General features: G+C 49.4%; 1 protein-coding gene across 2 annotated transcripts; it reads left to right on the top strand.

Moving 5' to 3' along the window:
- Window positions 1-8,965: 8,965 nt before the first annotated feature.
- Window positions 8,966-20,042, top strand: TFE3 (transcription factor binding to IGHM enhancer 3). Of its 2 annotated transcripts, none has more exons than XM_072818041.1 (10): window positions 8,966-9,326; window positions 11,660-11,773; window positions 12,916-13,154; window positions 13,799-14,044; window positions 14,127-14,231; window positions 15,871-15,988; window positions 16,318-16,374; window positions 16,565-16,640; window positions 17,598-17,745; window positions 18,204-20,042. In XM_072818041.1, the coding sequence occupies exons 3-10, from the start codon at window positions 12,936-12,938 to the stop codon at window positions 18,642-18,644; spliced, it is 1,410 nt and encodes a 469-aa protein (XP_072674142.1). In that variant the 5' UTR covers window positions 8,966-9,326; window positions 11,660-11,773; window positions 12,916-12,935; the 3' UTR covers window positions 18,645-20,042. The 2 variants fall into 2 exon arrangements, with proteins under 2 accessions (XP_072674142.1, XP_072674141.1); XM_072818040.1 differs by having other exon boundaries at window positions 8,967-9,326; window positions 12,860-13,154.
- Window positions 20,043-23,047: the final 3,005 nt, after the last annotated feature.

Below are 23,047 nucleotides of genomic sequence, written 5' to 3' on the forward strand. Positions count from 1 at the left end.
GCCGAGGCCACGCCCCCCCAGTGATCCGCCGGCTGCCCCTCACCCGGAGTCGTCCTCCCACCCCCCCCACCCGCAAACCCCCAAGCAGTACCCGAAACTGCCTTTTTGGGCCACCACCACGTCTCTAAACTCTCCTCTAAACTTCTGTGTCCCCCAAACCACCCTCCATCATTCCCCCAACTGTATCCCCAAACTATTGTTTATTGATCCCAAGCAATGCCCCCAATCCACCCTCCGTGGACTCCCAAACTGTGAGAATAAACTACCCTTCACTACCCCCAACTCGTTCCCCTAAACTGTCTGCAATCAGCCCTGAAACCATCAACCTCCAAAGAGCACTTCCAAATCACTCTTCCATCTATCCCCAGTACACACCGAAAACAACCCCATGGACCCCGAATCAGTCTCCATGTCCCCTCCTAACCATACTCTGCAGCCCAAAACTATACCTCCAAACCACTCTTCAATGACCACTATACCCAACCTTGTCTTTTTTTTTAAGATTTTTATTTATTTGTTCATGAGAGACACACAGAGAGAGGCACAGACAGAGGCAGAGGGAGAAGCAGGCTCCTCACAGGGAGCCCAATGAGGGACTTGATCCCAGGACCCCAGGATCACCCCCTGAACTTTGTCTTAAATTACATGCAACTATACCCACAAAACATCTTCCATTTTTTCCATACCTCCCAGACCACCCTCCAAAAACTCCCAACTACACCCTAAACTGTCTTAATAGTCCCCATGTTATCTGTAGACATTCCCCCTTTATCTTCCCAGTCTCCCAACGACACCTCCAAACCACCTTCCAGTGACCCACCAAACCCCTTGGTCTTTCCTTTGATTGTTCCAACAGTACCCAAACACTTTCCAATGGCTCCTAATTATACCCTCACACTCTCTTTGATAACCCCCAAGCAATCATCCCTCCAACAACCACCAAATCTATCCCAAGCCATCTACGTTAGCTTCCTGTGGCTGCTGTGATGAATTTTCACAAACTTGGTGGCTAACTATCTAAGAAATGTGTTCTCTCACACTCTCTGGGGGCCAGAAGACTAAAATCAAGGTGCCAGCAGGGCCATACTCCCTCCAGAGGCTCTAGGGGAGAATCTATTTGTCTGTCACCTCTCCCTACTCTGGTGACTGTCTGCATTCCATGGCTTGTAGCCACATCACTACAATCTGTTTCTTTGGTTGCATTGCCATGCATTCTGTCTGTGAAGTCTGCCTCTGCTTTCCTCTTCTAAGGACACTTGTTAGTACAATTAGGGTCTCCTTGATAATGTAGGATAATCTCCCATCTCAAAATCTTTACCTTAATTACATCTGCAAACTGCAAAGTCCTTTTCCTTTTTCTTTTTCTTTTCTTTTTTGCCATCTAAGGTACTCTCACATGTTCAAGGAATTAGGATGTGCATATCTTTTGGGGGCATCATTCACCCTACAACAGTATACCCTCAAAGATACACATCTATCCCACATGCAAAATACATGTACCTTATCCCAATACCCCTAATAGTTTCATCCATTACAGTATCAACTCAACTTCAAAATCTCACTTTGGTGTCATCAGCTCAAAGGTTCCAAATCTCATCATCTAAGTCAGGTATAAATGATACTCTGAGTATGATCCAACCTGAGGCAAAATTCCTTTCCATCTCCCAACCTGTGAAACTAGGAAACAAATTATCTTTTCCCAAAATACAGCGATGGGACAGATATAGGATAAGACTTACAGACATTCCCATTCCAAAGGGGAAAAATGGAAGGAAAAAAGGTGTCATTGGTCCCAAGTAATTTTTAAAAAGACTTTATTTATTTATCCATGAGAGTCACAGAGAGAGAGAGAGAGAGAGAGAAGCCAAGACATAGGCAGAAGGAGAAGCAGGCTCTATTCAGGGAGCCTGATGTGGGACTCGATCCCAGGACTCCAGGATCACACCCTGAGCAGAAGGCCGGAGCTTAACTGCTGAGCCACCCAAGTGTCCCGGTCCCAGGTAATTTTGAAATCCAGCAGGGCAAGTTCCATTAGGTTTCAAGGCCTGGGAATAACCCACTGTGGATTCAGGGCTCACCAATGGGCTCACCGCTCTGCCCTCAGAATATTTAATCCTTTCTTTTGAAGGGTAGCATTTTTTGCTGCTCAGTAGTATTAGCCATGTCCTTCCAGTAGAATTTTGGGAGTCCCACATTCTTCCTTCATTTCACCCTATCTCTGTTTCTTGCAAGCCAACTGGGCAGTGTTGCTGGCAGTATAACATTCATTCTCAAAAATTCTGTGAGTCTTCTATGGAAGTCACAGGGATTCACATCATTAGACGAGAGGGTCCTCCACAAATCTTTCATGGATAATTCCATCCCTGTTCCCGACTTCTGCTAAGATGGTTGAGAAGATCCATGAGTCACAAATCTAATCTCTTTAGTACTAGTAAAGGGCCATCCAGCCACACCTTTGGCTCTTTCTCCAGAGCATACTTTCCTGACAGTAAATCTCCTAAATTTTGTGTCTTCTGCAATCTGGACAGCTGGAGAATTTTCCAATTTGTCAAATCCTGGATCCATTTTGTTTAGCAGTTCTTCTCTCAATTTATCTGTTTCCTTTCACATATTATTAAAAGCAGCAAAAAGAATCCAGGCAGTACGTCCAACAGATTCCTTGGAAACCTCCTCAGCTAAATATCCAAGTCCATCATTTACAAGCTCTACTTTTCACACAACTGTAGGTCACAATTCAAGTAAGTTTTATGCTTCTCTGTGATTAGGATTGGGGTGCCTGGGTGGCTCAGCCGGTTGAGCATCTAACTCTTGATTTTGGTGCAGGTCATGATGTCAGGGTAATGAGATCAGGCTCTGTGCTCAGCATGGAGTCTGCTTGAGATTCTCTCTCCCTTTGCTTCTGCCTACCACCCCCCTCCTCTCCTTCTCAAAATAAATAAATAAAATCTTTAAAAAATGATAAGGATAGTCTTTTCCTCAATTTCCAATAACATGTTCATTTCCCTCAGAGCCCTTATCCTTATCCTTATCAGAGCACCTTTAACATATTTCTACCAACACAGTTTATGATGATATATGTATTCTTAGGACAATGTAGGATTTCTCTACTGTGCTCCTCAATTCCTTCTGAACCCTCAACAACAGTACTTTTTTAAAAAAAGATTTTATTTATTTAAGAGAGAGCATGAGCAGAGTGGGGAGGGACAGAGGGAAAGGGAGAAGCAGACTCCCCACTGAGGAGAGAGCCCAATACGGGGCTTAATCCCAGGAACCTGGGATCATGACCTGAGCTGAAGGCAGATGCTTAACCGACTGAGCCACCAAGGCACCACACCAATAGTGCTTTTAACATACATATTTCTAACAACAGTCTGTTTAAGGCAATCTAGGATTTTTCTATTGTGTACCTCAAACGTCTTCTAGCCTCTGTACATGATCTGGTTCCAAAGCCATTTCAACATTTTTAGGATTTATTACAACATGTTATGGACTGAGTTGTGCCCCCCCATTCATATGTTGAAGCCATAACTCCCAATATGAATATATTTGGAAATAGGGACTTTGGGGAGGTAATTAAAGTTAAATGAGGTCATAAGAGGTGCCCTAATCCAATAGGATTGGTGTCCTTATAAGAAGAAGAAGAGGGGGTGCCTGGATGACACAGTCAGTTGTAAGTCCAACTCTTGGTTTCAGCTTGGGTCATGGTCTCAGGGTGGTAGGATTGAGTGGGCTCCCTGCTCAGTGGGGAGTCTGCTTGAGATTCTCTCTCTCCCTCTACTCCTTCCTCTCCACTGTGTGTTTGTGTGCAAGTGAGGCAGACAGTCCTCATCAGAAACGAATCCAGATGACACCTTGGTCTTGGACTTCTGGTCTCTGGAACTGTGAGAAAATAAATTTCTGTTGTTTAATGTGCCCAGTCTGTGGTATTCTGTTATGACAGCCCAAGCAGAGGACAAAGCAACAACCTGCATCCAAGTACCAAAATCTGTATTCCTTTCCTGTGGCCGCTGTAACTAACTACCACACACTTGATGGCTTAAAATAAAAGAAGTAAATTCTTTCACAGTTCTGGGGGCCAATAGTCCAAAATCAGTTTCAATGGGCCAAAATCAAAGTGTCATAAGAGCTGTACTCTCTGCAGACTCTAGAGGAGAATCTTCTTGTTGCTTCTTCCAGCTTCTGGTGGCTACCTGCATCCCTTGGCTTGTGGCCACATCGCTACAATCTCTGCCTCAGTGGTCGCACTGCCTTCTTTTCTGTCAAATCTGCCTCTGCCTTCATTTTATAAGGATGCTTGTGATTATAATCACATTCCATTGAGATAATCCAGGATAATCCCCCATCTCAAAATCCTTAATTAAGTCACATCTGCAACCCCTACTGTGTGACATAAGGTAACATTCACAGGTACGAGGGATTAAGACATGGACCTCTTTGGTGGGGGGTCATTAGACAGCTGACCACACATCCAATGAGAGTGAACAGCTCTACTGCTTTAACAACCTTCACAGAAGACCAGACTCTGTCTCTAATCACTCGCTATCTTCCCATAGTCCCTTCGACTGCACCCCAGACCATCTTCCAACCCCCCAATGGTATTCTTAATTTACCCTCTTGTGGCTCCCACCTGCATTCTTTTTTTTAAAGATTTTATTTATTTATTCATGAGAGAGAGAGAGAGAGAGAGAGAGAGGCAGAGACATAGGCAGAGGGAGAAGCAGGCTCCATGCAGGGAGCCCAATGTGGGACTCGATCCCAGGACTCCAGGATCACATCCTGAGCTGAAAGCAGGTGCTTAACCACTGAGCAACCCAGGTGTCCCATCCCACATGCACTCGTAAGCTGCCTTCTAGCAGCTCCAATCCTTTTGAAGACCTTCACGTGATCCTTTAGTTACGTGTCAACTGTCCTGTAATAGATCCCAACTTCACCCCAAGCCACCCTTGATCTTCACTCACATCTATCCCTAAACATCCCCAACTTCACCATCCAATTGCCCTCTCTTCTCCCTGCATATTCCCTGTTAATTGCACTCCACAGTTGCCTTGCAATGAAACCCCAGATGCACAAGAGAGAGCAAGGGAGAGAGAGAGAGAGAGAGAGAGAGAGCGAGAGAGCACAGTGTTGAAAAAGTTGTAAAGTTGAGAGCAGGAGATTAAGAAAGAAACTGAGACGTGAAGGATGGGTTTATTGTGCAGGGTATGTGGTGAGGAAGCACTTGTCATGGACATATATGGAATGTGTGTGTGAAGCTGGTGTTTGTAGAACTGGGATGTGTGACAGGATAATGAACCTGTGGATCTAATGCTATAGTTTTTTTTCCCCTCCCAGTCCCCTGCAAGTCTTTTAACTTTGTAGCATCTTTCAACAGACTACAGTTTTGTATTTTCATGTGATCAAATTGGAAAGACAGTGCAGCAGGGTGGTAAAGAATGCTTGGGTTTTATTTTCAGGTTTTACAAACTGGGGTGACCTAGGGCAAATGACTTAACCTAGGTATACCCTGGTTTCCTGATCTGAAAAGTTGGGACAATAAATGGAACCCTACTCAGAGGTCTGTTGTGAGGATTAAAATGAATTAATACAGATAAAGTACTTGACCATCCTTGGATGGTCAATGTTGCTTATTGTCACTTTTAAAATATCTTTTGCCTTTCTTATTCTCTCTTTCTTTAAATATTTTATTTATTTATTCATGAGAGACAGAGAGAGAGAGAGGCAGCGACATAGGCAGAGGGAGAAGCCGACTCCCTGCAGGGACCCTGATGCGGGACTTGGTTCCAGGACCCCGGGATCATGACCCGAGTCAAAGGCAGACACTAAACCACTGAGCCACCCAGGCGTCGCTCTTTTGCCTTTCATATCTTGTTTTAAGAAGTCCTTATTTTCGCTGAAGTTGTTAATATATTCTCCAAAATTATTTGGTTCTGATGTGTTTTTTTTACAAGATTTATTTATTTATTTGAGAGAGAATTTGTGGGAGGGGGTGTGGACAGAGGGAGAGAGAGAAGCAGGCTCTCTACTGAGTAGGGAGCTCGATGCAGGGTTGGATTCCAGGACCCTGGGACCATGACCTGAGTCGAAGGCAGACGCTTAGCCAACTGAACCACCCAGGCGCCCCTGTTCTGATGTTTTCTATAGTTTCTTTTTATTTATTTATTTTTTAAAGATTTATTTATTCATGAGAGTGTACACAGAGAGGAAGAGAGGCAGAGACATAGGCAGAGGGAGTGAGCAGGCTCCTCGCAGGGAGCCGGATGTGGGACTGATCCCGGGTTTCCAGGGTCACGCCCTGGGCTAAAGGTGGCACTAAACCGCTGAGCCACCTGGGCTGCCCTATAGTTTCTTTTCAAATGTTTAGGTCTTTAACTAATCTGAAATTCTTTTTCTTTTTCCTTTAAAAAAAAAGATTTTAGTTTTAAGTAATCTCTACACCCAGCGTGGGGCTTGAACTCACATCCTCGAGGTCAAAAGTTGCATGCTCCACCAAGGTGAAGCCCCATGGAATTATTTTTTTTTCTGAATTGTGTAAATTAGGAGTCTAATCCCTCCCCCCAAAAGATAGTTATTTCTCTCCAAACCATTTTAGTAAATGAGTCCATCTACCTCCCAGTTATTTGAAATATCATTCTTGAAATATTGCTTATTAATTCTTCCAAGTACCGACAACTGGGTGGCTCAGAGGTTGAGCGGCTGCCTTTGGCTCAGGGTGTGATCCTGGAGTCCTGGGATCGAGTCCCACATTGAGCTCCCTGCATGGAGCCTGCTTCTCCCTCTGCCTATGTCTCTCTCTCTCTCTCTCTCTTTGTTTCTCATGAATAAATAAATAAAATCTTTAAAAAAAATTTTTTTCCAAGTACCTAAGTAGATTTTTGGACTTGTCCTGTAACATCAATCTAATTTTCTTTTTTTTTTTAAGATTTTATCTATTTATTCATGAGAGACACAGAGAGAGAGAGAGAGAGAGAGAGAGAGAGAGGCAGAGACACAGGCAGAGGGAGAAGCAGGCTCCATGCAGGGAGCCCAATGCAGGACTCAAACCCAGAACTCCAGGATCATGCCCTGGGCTGAAGGCAGGAGCCAAACCGCTGAGCCACCCAGGGATCCCCTAGATCTAATTTTCTAGTCCTACTCCCATATCATGGTGTTTTAATTACTAGTGCTTTGTGATATATTTTGAATCTAGTAAGTTAATGGCTCCCCCCTTTCTTCCTCTTTTATAAAATTAGATACTTTCACATATTTAAGGCACCATAGGAATTTTAACATCAGGTCTATGAGTTCCATTTTGGAATTTTTATTGGTAAAGTGTTGATTTTTTTAAAAAGATTAATTTGGTGGAGTCACCTGGGTGGTGCAGTCAGCTAAACATCAGACTCTTGGTTTGGGCTCAGGTCATGATCTCAGAGTCCTGAGATCAAGGCCCAGGACCAGCTGAGACTCTTTCTCCCTCTCCCTCTGCCCCTCCTCCCTGGTGCGTTCTCTCTCTCTCTCTCTCTCTCCTCTCTCCCCCTGAAATAAATAAATAAATCTAAAAAGGGATTAATTTGGGAAAGAATTATCATCTTTTTTAAAAGATTTTATTCATTCATGAGAGACACAGAGAGAGAGAGAGAGAGAGAGAGAGAGGCAGAGACACAGACAGAGGGAGATGCAGGCTCCATGCAGGGAGCCCAATGTGGGACTTGATCCTGAGACTCCAGGATCATGCCCTGGGCCGAAGGCAGGCGCTAAACCGCTGACCCACCCAGGGATCCCAAGAATTATCTTCTTTATTGTGTGGATAATGGGGCTGCAAGGGCCTGTGGGGATGTGCATGTTTACCAAGCCAACTTCCTGTGTCAATACAGGACCGTGCAAGACAAATGAGACCTCATTGAAGTTCCCTGAGGTCCAACTGCTGGGCAGGGTTTTGGGATGTTAGAAGGAGGAAGGTAAGGTCGTAGGTCTAGGTTTTCTGTGAGCTGACTACGCACCTGAAGGTATGTGTGGGGGATCCTCTGCTGTGTGCAAGCTAGCTTGCATGTATCTGGCACACAGAGGAGTTCAATAAATATTTGTTGAATCAGTGCACAAATGTGTGAATCAAGTTTTGGAGAGCTTACTGTATGCCAAACCACCTGCTAGCACTTTTCATAAATTATCTCTAATCCTCATAATAACCCTGTCAGACAGGTATTATGAGGCACCCACCACCACCACCACCACCATTTGACAGGCCAGGAAAGCTGAAGCTCTGAGAGGGGCAATCCCTTCCTCAAATCCAAACCGGGTCTTCATGATTCTAGAAATCATTCACGGAAGGTACCAGATATAATTTCCATCCTTCCACTCATTCATCTATCTGTCAAGGATTTATTAAGCACTTACTACGTGAGCAGGACGACCTAGTACAACAAGTGCTCTGGGTGACACAGAGTAGGCGGAGTGCTCCCGGGAAGACCAGCTGGGCGGCTAGTTTGTGGGCGGGATTTTTGGTGCGCACCTCCAGGGAACCTAGCTGCCTAGGCCTGCTTTTGATTTTGGCTGAGACAGGGCTAGATGGAGGCTGCAGCGCAACATAGGGAGCTGATATTATAAACATTGGCCAAGAGGGGGCGCGGTTCTGCTGCTAGAAGAGCGGCCTGGAGACCCTCTGCGCTGACGGGCCATCGGAGCGCAGGCGCAGAGGACTCAAGGAGCGGCTTAAAAATCTTGCGGAGGGATCGTTTGCGAGGAGGGGGCGTGGCTTAATCAAAGCACTTCTCGCTGATTTGCCTCTGGCTCTGGGGGCGTGGCCTAAATGCGTCCTTCTCGGAACGAGGGCCGGCCGAATCTAGTTTTCCCTCCGCGTCGGAGGCGTAGCTTAGGGCGGGCCCTCGAGCCACCCCTCAATGATTGGCCGCCTCACTCAGAGGGGTGGCCCGGCGAGCCGTCCGTCCTCCGTGTGGTCACTTCCTGTGGAGTTTCCCCAGCTCAGGGAGGAGGGGGAAGAGGACGAGGGGGAGGAGGGCGGTCGTCCGGGGTTAGGTTGGGGGGTGTTGGTCTGTTCAGGGCGGGGGATGACTCACGGCCCATCCCATCGCCCCGACGCCGCCCGCCCGCGCAGAGCTCGCTCCATGGCTTAGCGGAGGAGGCGGTGGCGAGCGGGGGGAGGGGGACTCTTATTTTGTTAGGGGGACCGGGCCGAGGCCCGACCGGCCTGGCAGGGCTCGCCCGGGGCCGGGCGTCATGTCTCATGCAGCCGAGCCAGCTCGGGACGGCGTAGAGGCCAGCGCGGAAGGCCCTCGAGCCGTGTTCGTGCTGTTGGAGGAGCGCAGGCCAGCCGACTCGGCCCAGCTGCTCAGGTGCGGGGCTGCCTGGGGCCGGTAGTGCTGACTGGGGTTCTTGGGGGTCTGATCTGGGGGGACAACGGGAGCCCAGGACTGGGATTGGAGGCCCTCGGCCTAGGCTTGGAGGACGTCGGGGCGCCGGTCTTGGGGGGGAACCTAAGGAATCCGGCGGTGGCCTGCTTGGACTGAGGCTTAAAGAAGTCATGGAAGTGCATTAAGGGAGGGCTGGCTCCGATCTGAGGGTCTCTTGACTGGGTTTGTGGGGAAGATTCTGTTGTATCCAGAGCCTAGTCTAGGGTAACTGAACTTGGGGCACTGAGGCTGAATTTAGGGTCCTTGAGTCAGGCATGAGGGAGATGAATTTGAGGTTGTACTATGTAGGTGAGGCACTGATCAGAAGGACTTTTCCCCTCAGTGTCAGAGAAGGGGTCCTAGGAGACAGAAGTGCTGTCTTGGAAGCTGGGTGATTCCCAGTGGCCGGTTGCTTGAGGCTATGTTTGGGGATAACAGGAATCTGGAAGTATTTGGGGCTATCTCAGATATGTTACATGGGACCAGCTTTGTGTGTGTGAGTGAGGAAGAGAAACAACATTCATCAAGACCTGACCAGAATAATCACTTAATCCTTGCCCACCCACCCAGCTGGGTCAGATCCCAGGGATAGTGGAAAAGTCCTCTTCCCACAGCCCCATAGGGGCTTGAATGGGAGACAGTGAGGCAGACAGAAGCAAAAGAGATGGTGCTACTTCTTAGCTCAGAGAAGGCCTCAGACCTTATTTGGGAACCCAGAGGAGGGTCTTGTTCCTGCTGCCACCCATCCTAGCCTCTCAGCCAGCCAGGTTCTACCCCTGCGCGCATGCACACACGTGCACACGCACACCCGTGCGCGCGTGTATGCACGCGTATTCTTTTTCTCCCCCTCCCAGTCTGTCTGTCAGACCCTGGAAATACTCTCCAAGCTGTCTCTGGAGCTGGAATGAGCACCAATTGCACCATCCCTGCCTGGGTGGGTCCTCTGGGTCCTCTTTCCATCCTCACTTCCATCAGCCGACTTGTAAGCCCCAGCCCTCTCTCCACACCCTTTCCACCCCAGAGCCCATCTCTTCTAACTTCTGTGCAATGGGTGCATAAGCATGAGCTGGGGCTTTGCCTGCTTTCTTCCTGGGGTTGTGCTGAGCTCAGCGGCTCCCTGAGCTTCCTCTTCCCTACTTCCTGGGTGGTTTTAGGTCCCCATCTGAGGGTGAGGAAAGGAAGGAAGACACAGATCGTTGGGGAGGGAAGAGAGTTCTTGTCAAGCCAAGTGACCCATAGTCACTCAGGATTCAGTCTTTGACTCAATTCAGGATGCATATCCATCCACGTGTGTGTGAATGCCCCCAGCCTGGAGGGCTGAGCAGGAGCCTTTGCATCTAATGCTTCCCCATCTTCTGATGCCTTCATAACAACCTGGCTCATCACAGTAGTGGAAATAGTTGAAAGGGAGGGGTGTACATGGGTTCTTATTTCATGTCAATGGGTGTTGGTATTAGAGGTGTGTGTGTGTGTGTGTGTGTGTGTTGTTCCATCCAAAAAAACAGCTGAATGCTGGACAGGCTCCTCCCGCCAAGAAAAGAATGCTTGTATAAGCGGATCATCCACCCAAATTCTCCCTCTTTTAAATCCAATTTGCTGGAATAAGGGGAGCCCTTGATATTTCCATTTTGTATTTGGGTGTGTACAGGCATACCCTCAACTCTGGCTGGGGCGAGGTGGGGGGCAGGGTGGGGGGGCTAATTTGCAAAGTCGTGGATCCTTCCGTCAAGTGAATCATCGACCCCAGTTCTTTGTGATGCATTCAGTTTGTGTTACAATAGACTGCTGTGCTGAAGATTGCCCCTACCCTGCTATGTGTAGACAAATGGGGGCTCACATTCAGCTGCCAGGACCCCAGTAGGGGGTGTGGGGGCTGGAAGAACTCTGAATGCAAAGTCAGGACTCCTGCAAAGTGAATTGTCATTCCTGAATTCTTCATTTCTGTTTTCCCTCAAACCTAGGTTGTTAACATGATTATGTGAGAGTGAGGAGTTGGGATCTGGGCACTCTTACTATTTTGAATCCTAAGGGACTTTGGATAACAGAGCAAAAGAGAGTGGGGAGGGAAGAGGAGTATGGGCAGGGAAGATCTGGGAAGTCCTGGTGGTGGTACCCAGCAGGGTCACCTCCTGGGAGGGATGCACTCTGTGTTATCCCCTCCCACCCCTGTGTGTATCTCTCTCCTCCCACTGCCCACTTGTTCTTTCTCTCTTAGAGGGGAGTGCAGTCTCCATATACTTAACTGACCATCACCCTTACCTCCCTTCCACCCTCAGCCTCAACTCTTTGCTTCCGGAATCTGGGATCGTTGCTGACATCGAATTAGAAAGCGTTCTTGATCCTGACAGCTTCTACGAGCTCAAAAGCCAACCACTACCACTACGCTCAAGGTCTGTCTCTTCTGACTCCACTCCCAATTCCTCAGGCCCCTCCATTCCTTCCTGACGGGCAGAGGCCCTCAGTGACAGGCCAACTCTTCTGCCAGCCTACATTTTCCAGATAGTAAAGTGAGGGGCCAGAAAGAACATGTCAAACGAGAAAGCAGGTGGCCAAGCTGGGATTCCATTCTCTTGAACCAGAACTCCCCTGCCTCCCCCACCCAAAACCTGCATACCCATTCATCCACAAATATTGCAGGGAGCCTAGAATGCCCCAGAGAAGTAGGATGGCCTGCTAGTGTGCAGCCCCCAGGTGGGGAGAGCCATACCCATAACCTTTGCTTACCCCTTCCCCCACTCAACAGACTTACCCGCCCCCAACCCTTGAGGAACCCCTGCTGGTCTCTTTTTTTTTTTCCCCAAGCTTGGAAGTCTAAATGTGCTGAGTCATCGGCCTGGGCTCTAAGAGAGGGGAGGGGACCTGGAAGAGAGGATTGTGAAATCTCTGAGATTTTCAAGACTGGCTAGCCTGGGACTAGAGGCCTGGGGAGGGGGGCGGGTACAAAGGGCCTGCAGTTGCCCCTGTAGCCAGACAACTGCAACCAGGAGCTCAGGGAGCATCTTCAGCCCCAAACTGAGCTTGAGAGCCCTCTGTATACCAATCTGCTGCCACAGCTCCAATTTGGCATCCTTCTGCTCTCTTGTAAATAGGATGACTCCCTCTTCCAGAGCCTAGCAATGGCATCTCTCCTCAGTGTTTGAACGGGCCCAGATCCTTCACCATAAGGACCCAGGGCTAAAGCTCCCCCACCAGACTGTGACTGCTAAGGGCTGAGATTCAGCCTGGTTCCAGTGCCTACCCCATCAGACAGTGACCCTCGAGGGCTGGGCCTGGACTCAGTTACAGTGTCTCTCCTATCAGACTGTGACCCCTGGGAGCGGTGACCAGGCCTGGTTCCTGGGTGTCCCGCTCCACATTGTGGCCCCTGAAGGCAGAGAGCGGACCTAATTACAGCATCTGCTCCATCCCACGATGACTCCTTAGGCTTGGGATGAGACTTTTAGCTTACCTGTGGCCCCATATTTCCCATTCCACAGCCTCCCAATATCACTGCAAGCCACCCCAGCTCCACTCTCTACATCATCTTCTGCAGGGGGCTCCAGGACCCCTGCCATGTCGTCCTCTTCTTCATCGCGGGTCTTGCTGCGGCAGCAGCTAATGCGGGCCCAGGCCCAGGAGCAGGAGAGGCGTGAGCGTCGGGAACAGGCCGCAGCCTCTTCCTTCCCCAGCCCTGCCCCTGCCTCTCCTGCCATCTCTGTCGTTGGCGTCTCTGCGGGGGGCCACACATTGGGCCGTCCTCCCCCTGCTCAGGTGCCCAGGGAGGTGCTCAAGGTAAGGGTGACATTCAGAGGCCCTGGGAAGGGTCTCAGTGACTGAGGAGTGGTCCTGGTGGCTTTTGGGCCAAGGTCCTAGAGGCTCTAAGGAAGGTTCCAGTTACTGTTCAAATAGGCTGTGTTTAGGGGTTGCAAGGTGTTCTTGTACAGTGGTAAGGGGTTCTTGGGATCCACGGGGAGTCTTGGCGGACCACAGAAGTTCATGAATGCCTCATGTGGGCTCTGGGGCCTGTGAAGTAACCCCAGGAAGAACTCTGTAGGAAGAGCTTCCTGTATGTGTAATACATTAGGAGTTTGGCCATTGGGGTGACTTGGGAAGCTACATGTGGTTCTCAGGTCTCTTAGGTAGTGTCAGAGACAGGGGCTGGGGGAGTCTTGGGAACTGTGACAAGGTGCTCCAGAAACTGAAGGATACTGTCAGTGTTAGGTAGCTCTTGTGGGGCTCTGAGGGATTTCTGAGAAAGAGAGTTTGGGTCCTGAGGGAGACTTACCAGTATTTGGGGAGGGGGGCATGTCTCAGATTCTAGGCCTGGTTTGCTGGCCTGAGCCTAGAAGCAGATAACCTCTGAGGGTCAGCCTGGGACTCCAAGTCACCCCATCCTACCTTGTCCCCTTCCATCCCTCCTCACCCTTATCCCACAGGTGCAGACCCATTTAGAGAACCCAACACGCTACCACCTACAGCAGGCACGCCGGCAGCAGGTGAAACAGTACCTGTCCACCACACTCGGCCCCAAGCTGGCTTCCCAGGCCCTCACCCCACCACCAGGGGCTGCTAGTGCCCAGCCACTCCCTGCCCCTGAGGCTGCCCATGCTACTGGCCCCACAGGCAGCGCTCCCAACAGCCCCATGGCGCTACTCACCATTGGGTCCAGCTCAGAGAAGGAGGTAAGTGGCTGCAGACAATCTTCCTGTGCTCCCCCTCCTCTAGCTTGTTCTAACACTCGTCTGTATTCACTTCTTCCCCCAGATTGATGATGTCATTGATGAGATCATCAGCCTGGAATCCAGTTACAATGATGAGATGCTTAGCTACCTGCCCGGAGGCACTGCAGGGCTGCAGCTCCCCAGCACGGTGAGACCCTGAGATGGGAGGCTGGTCTGACAATTAGCTGTACCCCTCTGTCACTGAGACAACACTCAGGCTGGTTGTGTATATAAGACTTTTACTTTGGATTGTACTAAGAGAAGGAGGCCACATGAGGAGATTAGAGCATACTAGCGCCCTGATACCTTGTGTTGGGCTGCATAGAAAGGTTGATGTTGGAGATTTTGATATACACAAGGGTGGGGACTTCATGAAAATATCAGGGCCTACCAAAGCATTCAAGCTTCAGTGTGGGAGGGACCAAGAAATGGGACTCTTATAGCAATTTGAATGTACCAATAGATTTGGGTCATTGAGACATACCCAGACCATGTAGTGATTGGAATGTGTCAAAAGTCTCAAAACACGGTGTGGTTGAACCTTGGGAGTGATTGGAATGTACAACATCTGTTTCAGTGAACCATGCCAAGAGGCTGGGTCCTTGCAAAGAGTGGATAAAACTCTCTAGAACAAGGGATGTACTAATATGTTATACCATTCTGGTCCTGGAACATTCAGGAGTCCCATAACTTGCTTTGGGACATACCGAGTGGCTATAGCTTTGTTTCTTTCCAACTTACCAAAAGGACAAGCAGGTATAAAAGTGGCACTAGCTTCTCAGAACTTGTTATTGATTTGGACACAGCTATAGATTGGAACATTTTTAAAAAGATTTTTATTTATTCGTTCATGGGAGACATGCAGAGAGAGGCAGAGACATAGGCAGAGGGAGAAGCAGGCTCCCATGGGGAACCCAATGTGGAACTTGATCCCAGGACTCCAGGATCACTACCAGAGCCAAAGGCAGATGCTCAACCACTGAGCCACCCAGGTGCCCGAGGTTGGGACCTTATATTACATGGATCCAGTAGACTGGCAGGGGTTTCAAGAGATGATAACTCATCAAGAGTTGGGACTAATTACTTAAGGATGAGTGTGTTGCCCTATAGTATAGCCAGGAGAGTGCGAAGGAGAGAAAAAAGTCAAGGCTGGCATAAAAGCAGTGCTTGTTGAGTAGTTGGACAAGAAATCCTGAGAGAGCAGAACACATAGGAAGATACTAGCGTCAGGAGCTCGGTGTGTGACCATGTACATGAGCTGATGCGACATGCTCACGGTGAAGACTAGAGATGGGGCTGGAAGTCTCCAGAAGGTCAGACTTTAGATGGAATGTTACCATGACAATTTCCCAAGGTCTGAGATTGAGTTGGAGTGTTCCAAGAATGCTGACTTGGAATGTTGTGCTAGGAGGGGCTAACGGGCTGGAATGTTGTGTCGTAGCTCACAAAGATCTAAGAAGGGTGGTTTTCCAGCCTTTCTTCTCAGAGCCAATCCCAGAGTTTGGGAGGGGGGCTTCAGAGGTTGCTGAGGGATTTGAGGGCATGATGAACAGCCCTGGCAGACTCAGGTACCCTCGTGAAGCAGGGTAGGTCCCCTGCATCCTGTCCTTCCTAGAGTTGCCATGTGAGATTCCCCTGCAAGAGAAGGAAGGGTGCCTATGCCAAATCGGCCTGTCCTTACAAGAGATTATCTGTGAAGCTTGCAGAGGGTTGGGGATCTGGTTCCAAGAAGGGACCAAGCCCAGGGCTGGTCCTAGCCATCATTTCTCTGCCCTCCCTGCCCCCAGCTGCCTGTATCAGGGAATCTGCTTGATGTATACAGTGGTCAGGGTGTGGCCACGCCAGCCATCACTGTCAGCAACTCCTGCCCAGCTGAGCTGCCCAACATCAAACGGGAGATCTCTGGTAAGGGCCAGGGTCTTGGCCTCATGTGCCCATTTTGTGCCCCAGGGTGAGCCCCCTGTCAACCAGGTGGGCCTGATACTGGGGGAGGGGGCTCTTTGCCCTCTCCTTCCACATGGCCCATTGGCCAGCTTTGACCCCACTTCCTCTCTCTTCCTGATTTTAACAAATGACCTGTCACCAGGGCTTCTTTAAAAACTCCTGAAAGTGGCACTTTTTTCAAAAGTCACTTCCCTGCCCGTACCCACCAACCCCTACCCCTGGCAGCTGTATGTGCTGCCCTCTGCCTTCCCCATGTGCAGAAGCCCTGACTGTTCCCCACTCTCTTCCAGAGACGGAGGCCAAGGCCCTTTTGAAGGAACGGCAGAAGAAAGACAATCACAACCTAAGTGAGTGAGCTGATGTGCCCTTGACAGCATGCAGCCCTGCCTCGATCCACACCCTGGCCTTCCCTGGGGAGGGGTAGGTGGCAGTCTGTCCCCGCAACACCTCCCCCTGACCCAGCTCCCGCTCTCCCCCCCCCAACCTACTGACAACTTTCCCACTCTTCTCTCCTCCCTGCCACCCCCACCCCCAAAGTTGAGCGTCGCCGGCGATTCAATATTAACGACAGGATCAAGGAGCTGGGCACCCTCATCCCCAAGTCCAGTGACCCGTGAGTCTGGGCCTGGGAGCTTTGGGCTGACAGAAGGTGGGACAAGGACCCCATTCCTCTAAAGCTGTTCCTGAGCAGGAACTGCCCAGCATTCCTGCCCCGGGCCCTTGCCCACCCAGGTTTCATCATTATGAGTAGGGGTGCAGCCTTTACCTGTCCCTAACCGAAAATTTTAGATGCATGATGTTGCAGTGTGTGCGCCTCATCTGGTCCCCATATGACAGAGGCACTTAGTTTTTTGTCCATTTAGTACCTCTGAATTATTTGTTCAATAGTCGCATTGGGCTGCTTTGTGTCAGGGACCGCACTAGGCCCTGAGGACACCAGAGGGCCGAAACAGACAAAAGTCCCTGAGCTCCTGGAACTGATATTTTAGTGGAGGCAGACAGACTGCACACAAGATAAATAAGTAAAATCTGGGCGATTGTGATGAGTGTTGCAAAGAAAAATAAAGAAGAGAAGATTGGGGGGTGGGTGCCTGACTGGCTCAGTCGGTAGAGTGTGCGACTCTTGACCTCAGGGTTGTAAGTTCAAGCTCCACGTTGGGCATAGAGTTTATTTTGAAAAAGGGAATAAAGAAGATGGGGGAAGGTTGACGAGGGATACAACTCCGGGTGAAGAGGGCGGGCTCAGGGCAGGCCTGGGCTGACAAGAGAACATTTGAATAAAGAGCCTAAGGAGGTGAGGCAGGAGCCATGTGGGTGTCTGGCAAAGAATGTTCAAGGTGAGGGCACAGCTGGCCTGGAGGCCCTGAGGTGGGAATAGTTTTCCATGTTCTAGGAGCCTTGACTTGCTCTTCCCCCAGAACACCTAGGCAGGGCATTCCATACCCTTCATGTACCACCCCCCCCCCCATCCTGGGCCTAGGCCTGTGGTGGGCACTCTGCCTGGTGCAGTTGCCCCCCTCAGCTCCCAAGAGAACCCAGACGCAACACTCCCTCCTTCCGGGCCCTACAGAGAGATGCGCTGGAACAAGGGTACCATCCTGAAAGCCTCCGTGGATTATATCCGCAAGTTGCAGAAGGAACAGCAGCGCTCTAAAGACCTGGAGAGCCGGCAGCGTTCCCTGGAGCAAACCAACCGCAGCCTGCAGCTCCGAATTCAGGTTTGGGAGGAAAAGGCAGTGGCCAAGGTGACTGGGGAGGGTGCTTCCTGCAGGCAGAGGCAGAGGCAGAACACCTGGGGGATCCCCGGGCTTCCTGACTCACGGATGGTGACGATAAGTAGGAATCGTAACCTTAAGGAGACTAGTGATGAACAGCAGCTAAAGTATATGGTGTTTGTCTCCAGCCACACGCTGTGACAGGAGCCTTATCTCCACGTGCTAAAGTTAGCCCTCATGGTGATCCTGTGAGGCAGGGACCATTATTATACTCGTTTTACAGAGTGGGATGCTGAGGCCCAGCAGGGTTAAGCAACTTGCCTAAAGGTTACACAACTAATGAGTAGCAGAAGTGGATTTCACACCCCGGCAGCCTGCCCTTCTAACCATTACACTTCTCTGCCTCTGAGAAACTATGAACCCCATCTGATACCCCCACCCCCACCCCCTACTTTTTGCAGGAGCTAGAATTGCAGGCACAGATCCATGGTCTGCCAGTACCTCCCACCCCAGGGCTGCTCTCCCTGGCCACAACTTCAGCCTCTGACAGCCTCAAGCCAGAGCAGCTGGACATTGAGGAGGAGAGCAGGCCAGGCACAGCAACATTTCACGCAGCTGGGGGATCTGCCCAGAGTGCTCCCCATCAGCATCCCCCAGCGCCACCCTCGGATGCCCTTCTGGACCTGCACTTTCCCAGCGACCACCTGGGGGATCTGGGGGACCCCTTCCATCTGGGGCTGGAGGACATTCTGATGGAGGAGGAGGAAGGGGTGGTGGGGGGACTGTCGGGCGCCCTGTCCCCACTGCGGGCTGCCTCTGACCCCCTGCTTTCATCGGTATCTCCCGCTGTCTCCAAGGCCAGCAGTCGCCGCAGCAGCTTCAGCATGGAGGAGGAGTCCTGATCAGGCCTCACCTCCCCTGGGACTTCCCCACCCAGGAAAGGAGGACACGTCAGGATGAGGCCCCGCCTTTTCCCCCACCCTTCCGTGAGACTGCTCTGCCCAGGTGTTATGGGGAAAGAGCAGATGTGATGAGGTCCCACCCCTGTAACCAGGCAAGGAGGAGGAGTCAGATGAGGCCCCGCCCCCTCCCCCACAATACCAGCCGGTGAGGTATTTTAGCCTTGGAGAAGGCAGTAACGGTGGGGCCTGTCCCCTAGATATCACAGCCTCGCCCCTGCTCCATGGGACCTGCCCTTGCCGAGGTGAGGGAAGGAGGCAGGATGAGCTAGGCTCCTGTCACTTAGGGACTTCCCTAGTTGGGTCTCCTAGGATAAGGAAGTAGCAAGATACTGGTCCACCCCCTCTCTTGGAACTGCTGGTCTATTCCATCCTGGCAAGGAAGAGGAGTCAAAATAGTAGAGGTCCCACCCTGAGGGGTTAAGCCCTGCCCCTTTCCCATGATCCTCGCCCTGTCCAGCCTAGGAACAGAAGTGAAGATGAGAGCCCCTTTACCTGGGAGCTCAGTCCTGGCCTTCTAGCGCTCCAGGAGCCAGGCCCCGCCCCTTCCCTTATAGGCACAGGAGCGCTGGTATTTCTGGCATGGAGGACTCAGAAAGATCTGGCCACCATGTGGAGATCACAGACCTTATCCCTTAGCAACATCCCATCCAAGCATTCCACACTGCAGGGGGGAGTGGTACTTAAGCTCCCCAGCCTTAACCTGGGACCAACGGGGCTTAACCTAGGAGGGCTCTGAGCCTACCTTGCCCTTAGGGAAAGGGGCAGATCTTGAAATCTTGTGGGTCGACATTCCGGACCTAGATCAGGAGTGAGTGACAGACCCTTACCCTTGGGCAGAGTCCTGCCTCCATGAAGGGCAGTTTGGGGAGGTGATAGGGATTAGGGGGCACTGAGTCCAGGTTCCCAGAACCAGCACTCTTGAGTTTGTAGAGGAACAGGATGAAGGAAGGGGCCTTTCTGGGGGAGTTTCCAAGCCCAGGAAGATGTGGAAGCTTACCCCACCAAAGCAGAGGCTTGGAGGGAGGGTTGCAAAAGCATATGTACCCCTCTTTTGTTTATCTGATTTTTTTATTGGCCCCCCCCTTCCCCTTCTCAGAAGCTAGATCACCTCCAACCTCTGGCCTCTACCTGGTTCTTCATTTGGAGGAATCTCCCCCATTTCAGAGCTGTTAAGAGACACTCCCTGCCCATCCCCATCCTTCTTACCACATACACCCAAGGTTGTCAGCTTTGGATCTTTGGGGTCAAGCCCCAAGGAGGGTGTACTAAGGGGTCTGTAGGTTTGTGATTAAAACAATAAATGCTAGGCGTGTTTGATGCGCTTTTAACTTTGGCAAAGAGTCTCCTGTCCTTGCTTTTGACCGTCCAGTGAGCATGGTCCATGGCTGGCCAGGAGGAAGAAAGGTTCTTGGAAGAAACGGACTTAAGAGGGAATGGATAAAGGAATTTAGAGGGGCTGGAAGAAAACACCTGTAAGCAAAGGCAGTCATTCCTTTACTATCTGCCAGGCACCCTCCTGTTACAAATGTTTCACCTAATTTTTTAATCTATGGACTATTTCTCAAAGTGCTGATTATTATTCCCATTTCATGTTGGAAGAAGCTGAGCACTAGAATTTAACTATCTGAAGATGCACAGCTGGTAAATGGATGAAGAGCTAAATGATAAAGTTAGGTGAGTGAGAGATCTGGCTTGAAGAATGTCACTGAGGGCCGAGGGGGCAAAGATTTCCTTGCACGCTCACTTTGGAAACTAATAATGAAACCTCTGAGGCTGTCTCCTGGCAGACAATAGAGGTGTGCCAGATGGCTGAAAGGGCAAAAACAAAAACCATCAAGGTGGAGGGACAGGGAGGTGGTTCCATTTTGGGACAAATGTTGACATTTGGGGGGGGGGTAGGACTTAAATGGAGATAAACAAACACAAATGTCTTCTTGAAGACTGGGAAAAATATTATTTTTGGAATTCCTCTACCAGACTCTGACTCTCAGAATGGGCATCAGGCCCAGGCCTGCGTCTCCCCGAGCAGATGGGAACCACCACACTTGCTACTCCTTTGTGTCCCATCACACTGTCCCATATAAGGCCTGGCTGTCAAGTCTCTACCGCCAGACTGGTGATTCCCTGATAACCTCTTCTTAACTTTTTTCTCTTTGAATCTGCCACCATTCTCTTTTTAATTTTGTAAACATAACATGCAACACCCAAAAGTGTTTTTCTCAAAGTTTGTGGTCTGAAATAATTTTAGCTTTACAGAAGAGTTGCAGAGACAGTAAAGTTCCCATACCTGTCCACCAGCTCCTGATAACATGAACACATAGCCATAGCATATTTATCAGTGCTAAGAAAATAACATTGGCACAGTACCAAGAACTCAACTTTCAGACTTTATTTGGATTTGACTGTTTTTTCCATGATTTTATTTTTCTGTTCTAGGATCCAAGTAAGGAAACTCTATCTGTTATCTCTTCCTGTGTAGCAAATTACCACAATCTCAGTGACGAAAAACAACACACATTCACATTCCCCTAGTTTTTGTGGGTCATGGATCCAGGCTAGCTGAGCTGGGTCCTCTACTCCAGTGGCTCTCCCCAGGCTACCATCAAGGAAGGTGTTGGGCAGGATTTGATTCTCTGTAACCTGTTGAACTGAGGCCTTCAGTCCTTGACATGTGTTCCTTTCCTTCCATGAAGCAGCTCACAGCATGGTAGTTCAGCTTTGTCAGAGCCAGCAAGAGAGAGAGTCAACTACCAGAATGGAAGTTACAGTCTCTTGTAATCTAATCCTGGGAGGTGACATCTCCTCAAAGGCGAGGTATTTTCTCAGAATCAACTCACTCGAGGGGAGGTGATTACAAAAGACCATGCCTATCCTTAGGCAGGGAGCACTGAGGGAACCTCTTAGCAGCTCCCTGCCACGTTGCATTTAGCTGCCCTATCTGGGTTTCCTCTGATAGTTTCCTGATCTGTCCACTGAAGAGGTGTAGGCTCTGCTCTTCTAAAAAACAATGAGCATCTTTAGTACCAAGATCTTGGTTTCTAAATGACATTTCTCCAGTAAAAGAAACCAGGGATCCTTGGAAAAATGGCTGGTTGTAAGGCCAGGGTAGGGAAGTATAAGATGGGCCTGGAGTGTCCTATAGTCCCAGAGAGTAAGGAAGTACAAAAGAAAAGGGACATGTCATAAGGATAGTAGAGCCATCCTGAAAGCTCCCAATGGCCAAAGCTGGGACAACTTGAGCAACAAAAAATAATGATAGTATTGGTTTACAGCCCACCCAATTAAATACCTGTAATTTCCATACTTACATAAATCAGTTATATGACTGAATAAATGAATGCTGGATACTGGACAGCTCCATACATAAGAATTCCAAATAATAATGATAAATGTAGAAGGAATGAGGGAAACAGAAAATTATTGTTAAAACACTGTAATAATTGCTGCAGACCTGATCCACTAAATGCCAAAATTAGTGGGCAAAACTTTAAGGTGAACATGATAGTTGCATGGCCTTAAAGTAGCACCTCCAAGATTTGTATTAAATGGTTGATCCTCTGCCCCCCCATCAAAAAAGTTGGAGCTTAATTCTCCTCTTGAATCTGAGCTGGAATCAGTCACTTGCATCAAGTGACAAGAGCATGGAAAGTGAAAAACAGTAACTTTGCAGTGGAAAAAGCTGACAGCACTTTAACCAAGAAATGGGTTAACATCACCAGTTCTAAGACACATTGCTATCATGTACCCCTCAGTGTGATGCAATGAGGAGGACATTTCACTTTCTTTTTTTAAAAAGTTTTATTTATTTTTTTAAATAATAAATTTATTTTTTATTGGTGTTCAATTTGCCAACATACAGAATAACACCCAGTGCTCATCCCATCAAGTTTAATAGATTTTATTTATTCACAAGAGACACACACACAGAGGCAGAGACACAGAGAGAGGGAGAGGTAGGCTCCTCACAAGGAGCCCAATGTGGGACTTGATCCTGGGACTGGAATCACTCCCTGAGCCAAAAGCAGACGCTCAACCACAGAGCCACTCAGGTGTCCCTCTTTCTTTTATTTTTTAAGATTTTATTTATTTGTTTGAGAGAGAGAGAGCACAAGGGTGGAGAGGGAGAAGCAGGCTACCCATCCAGCAGGGAGCCCAATGTGGGGTTCGATTCCAGGACTCTGGGATCATGACCTGAGCCGAAGGCAGATGCTTAACTGACAGAGCCACCCAGGCACCCTGACAATTTCACTTTTGTAGTATTCTTCCTTAAAACCCCATAATCCTTGTGTAATCATGAGAAAATAGCAGAGAAAACCAAATCGGGATAGGGACCTCCTACAAAA

The sequence above is a fragment of the Canis lupus genome, chromosome X (genome assembly GCF_048164855.1).
Source record: "Canis lupus baileyi chromosome X, mCanLup2.hap1, whole genome shotgun sequence".
Taxonomy (NCBI): Eukaryota; Metazoa; Chordata; class Mammalia; order Carnivora; family Canidae; genus Canis; species Canis lupus.